The sequence below is a fragment of the Nestor notabilis genome, unplaced genomic scaffold (assembly GCF_000696875.1).
Source record: "Nestor notabilis isolate BGI_N333 unplaced genomic scaffold, ASM69687v1 scaffold20204, whole genome shotgun sequence".
NCBI classification, from domain to species: domain Eukaryota; kingdom Metazoa; phylum Chordata; class Aves; order Psittaciformes; family Psittacidae; genus Nestor; species Nestor notabilis.
In genome coordinates, this window is record NW_009927139.1 from 2588 (window position 1) to 5809 (window position 3222).

Consider the following 3222-nt stretch of genomic DNA (forward strand, 5'->3'; position numbering starts at 1 on the left):
AGCCTTCTCTTCTCCACACTAAACCCCCAGGTCCCTCAGCCCTTCCCCATCACACTTGTGCTCCAGGCCCTGCTCCAGCTCCATTCCCTTCTCTGGCCCCATCCAGCACCTCAATGTCTCTCTTGCAGTGAGGGACCAGAGCTGAACACAGGGTTCGAGGTGCAGCATCACCAGTGCCCAGCGCAGGGGGACAGTCCCTGCCCTGGCCCTGCTGCCACACTGGGGCTGGGACAGACCAGGATGCTGGTGGCTCCTTGGCTGCCTGGGCACAAGCTGGCTTGTGTTTAGTTGCAGTTCCTCAGGACAACACTGCATTATTTACTGCAGCTTTTTACCCGTGTGTTTCAAGGCACTTTGATCACCAGAAAAGCATGGTTGCACTATTTCATCTCCATCAGGCTGCAAAGACCATTAGACAACCCAGACCCTGAAAATAAGCTCAGAACAGTTTATCCCCACTTAGTACTTCAAATAGATCAGTTTCCACCATGTATGACGTTTCCGGACAGGCTTGCTTCTTCCTTTTACAGATGCAGGACATAAACGCAAGCACCTTGGGTACTTACAGAGAGCAAGGGTCCTCTTCAGTGAGATCCGACAGGAAAACGTTGGCAAAGTGGATGAAGAGGGAGCCTATTGCTTGCTTGGAGGTATCATAAAACCTGGAGGAAAAAGGCAAGAAGATCAGTGTCCTGCAACACCAGCAGCAGAGAAGTCACTCAAGCAAAAGCCCTGCATGGATCTGCTTCCCTCCAAGATGCATTCTTGATGCCCAAGAAGCTGTATGTGAAAGGAGCCTGCAGCAAAAGGCAGTTCACCCTCCACTGCCCAGCCTCTGTTTCTCTAACTAGCAGTAGGTGAAGGGAAGGTGTTCAACTACTTACAGTGTTTGCACCCATCCACAGGGAATTAGACTGAATTCCCAATTTATTACAGAGGAAGAACCAAACTGAGGAGACTGGCTTCTCATCACTACCACTGGCTGGTAGCTCCATGCTGCCAAGCCATCCTGACTGTACTTCAATCCCAACGATATGCCCACCTCCCATCAGCCCATAAACCTTACAATATAGAGATCCTCTGCAGAGGTGTCCAAGCTGACAGCAATACCTTGCATCAACACACAGCCTGGGCTATGCCTGAGCTGGGCCAGGAGACACCAAAGAGGTTGATTGAACTGAAGAATAAAACTTGACCCTGTCTGGGAGACAGCTCATGTGCCAGGAGATTGGAGGGGACCAAAACCTCTCAGTTCAGGCACCTACAGTAAACTCAAGCTTTTCCAGAGGAGCTAGGCAGGGAATTTCACTTCTAGGGAGCACCAGCTACTCTGTTGAAGTTCCCTTGGGAAGGAAGCAGCAGCAGAGCAGTTCATTTAATGACTAAATGGGGCTGTTCAGCCTGGAGAAGAAAAGCTGCGTGGAGACCTCAGAGCAGCTTCCAGTGTCTGAAGGGGGCTACAAGGATGAGGGACCTTCATCAGGGACTGGAGTGATAGGACAAGGGGTGGTGGGTTCAGACTGAAACAGGGGAAGTTCAGCTTAGATATAAAGAAGTTCTTTACTGTGAGGGTGCTGAGGCACTGGCACAGGTTGACCAAGGAAGCTGTGAATGCTCCATCCCTGGCAGTGTTCAAGGCCAGGCTGGACAGAGCCTTGGGCGACATGGTCTAGTGTGAGGTGTCCCTGCCCATGGCCGGGGGTTGGAACTGGATGATCTTAAGGTCCTTTCCAACCCAAACCATTCTATGATTCTGATATTCAGAGAGTCTAGAGTATTGTCAGCATAAGAGAACACAGTATTACATACACACGGTCTTTTCAAGCTCCAAGTTAAAACATCTCACCATATCCTCCAGGGACGCCTTTCTTCCTTTGGCTCCTTAAATCGTTTTACTGCAAAGAAAGTTAGAGAGGTTCCATCAGCCAGCAGAGCTGAACCAACACAAGCACAGTCTATGCCAACCTTCAATGCAAAAGCAGCCAAAAGAACTCTGGAGGACCCTTAGTATTTCCCAGTCTAAAGCAGAGCAAAGCTGAGGGACCTGGCTCCCAACTAAGCAGACCCAAAACATCAACACAAGCACAGTCTATGCCAACCTTCAATGCAAAAGCAGCCAAAAGAACTCTGGAGGACCCTTAGTATTTCCCAGTCTAAAGCAGAGGGACCTGGCTCCCAACTAAGCAGACCCAAAACATACACCCACAGGTCAGAAGGATGCACAGCAGAGGTAGGTGTTTGATTCTGGCATCCTTCAGCAGCAGCATGTTCATGCCATGGGAAGTGATCTAAGGGAAGCTAGGGAGGGTTCATCACTACCTACCAGCCCTAGTAATTCCTCCAGGCAAACAAATTATGGTACTGACAGTGAAATGATCACAGCCCAAGAGTCCATTAAGCTTTTGGGTCACAGCAGTGAAATAGTCATCTCCTCCTTGTAGATAACAGGACCAGAGGACCTTCAAGGAAGCAGGACCCTGCACACATCCCCAGCATACAGGTACCAGTGCCCATCCCAAAATCCCTGTGAGTTGGCATGGCTCCATACCAGCTAGTATTAAAGCACTATTTCATTACACAGTATCTAGCATGTCCCACTGTGGAGCAGTGGTCTGAGACACATGGCTTCAGCACCACCAACCATATGCCCTAAAAAGAGATATTTTTTATCTTTTTTAGGATAAAAAGAGGCAACTCTTCCTTCCTTTAAAACACTCAAGGCAAGGCTGGATGGGGCTTTGAGCAACCTAGTCTAGTTGAAGATGTCCCTGCTCACTGCAGGAGGATTGGACTAGATGAGCTTTGAAGGTCCCTTCCAACACAAACCAGCCTATGATTTTATCTCCTAAAATTCTCCATGAACTGAGCATTGCAGAAGCATCTCAGAAGGTCCTAGTTGATTTGACACAGAGCTCTGATGCTCTCCTTGGGCTCAACCAGCCTTTACATGCACAAACAGGAGCTGCTAATGCAAAACCACCAAGTTGTGCATCCCACACAGAAGCCACTTTGACTGTTTTGCTGTCACTCCATTAGCAGCCTGTTTTAGAAGGCACCAGCTACCACACCAACTCTTCTCCCTTTAAACCTACAGGTTCCAATGCTCTGGAACAAGCAGACGTAGAAGAGGCTTTTCCACTACATTTACTAATATTATATTAATATTAACTAATTTGAAGGAAAAGATACCCCAGAAGTAAAGGGCATTCAGTGGCACTGTCT

General features: G+C 48.5%; 1 protein-coding gene across 1 annotated transcript in view; it reads right to left on the bottom strand.

Annotated features, from left to right (window-relative positions):
• LOC104405274 (transmembrane protein 110-like) overlaps positions 1–1895 on the bottom strand; it is a gene marked incomplete at both ends in the record, with an annotated part of 3975 nt that extends 2080 nt beyond the window's left edge. Inside the window, 2 exons of the mRNA XM_010013933.1 lie at positions 567–662; positions 1847–1895. Coding sequence (XP_010012235.1) covers positions 567–662; positions 1847–1895 — 145 coding nt within the window. The remainder of the gene's footprint in view (positions 1–566; positions 663–1846) is intronic.
• Positions 1896–3222: the final 1327 nt, after the last annotated feature.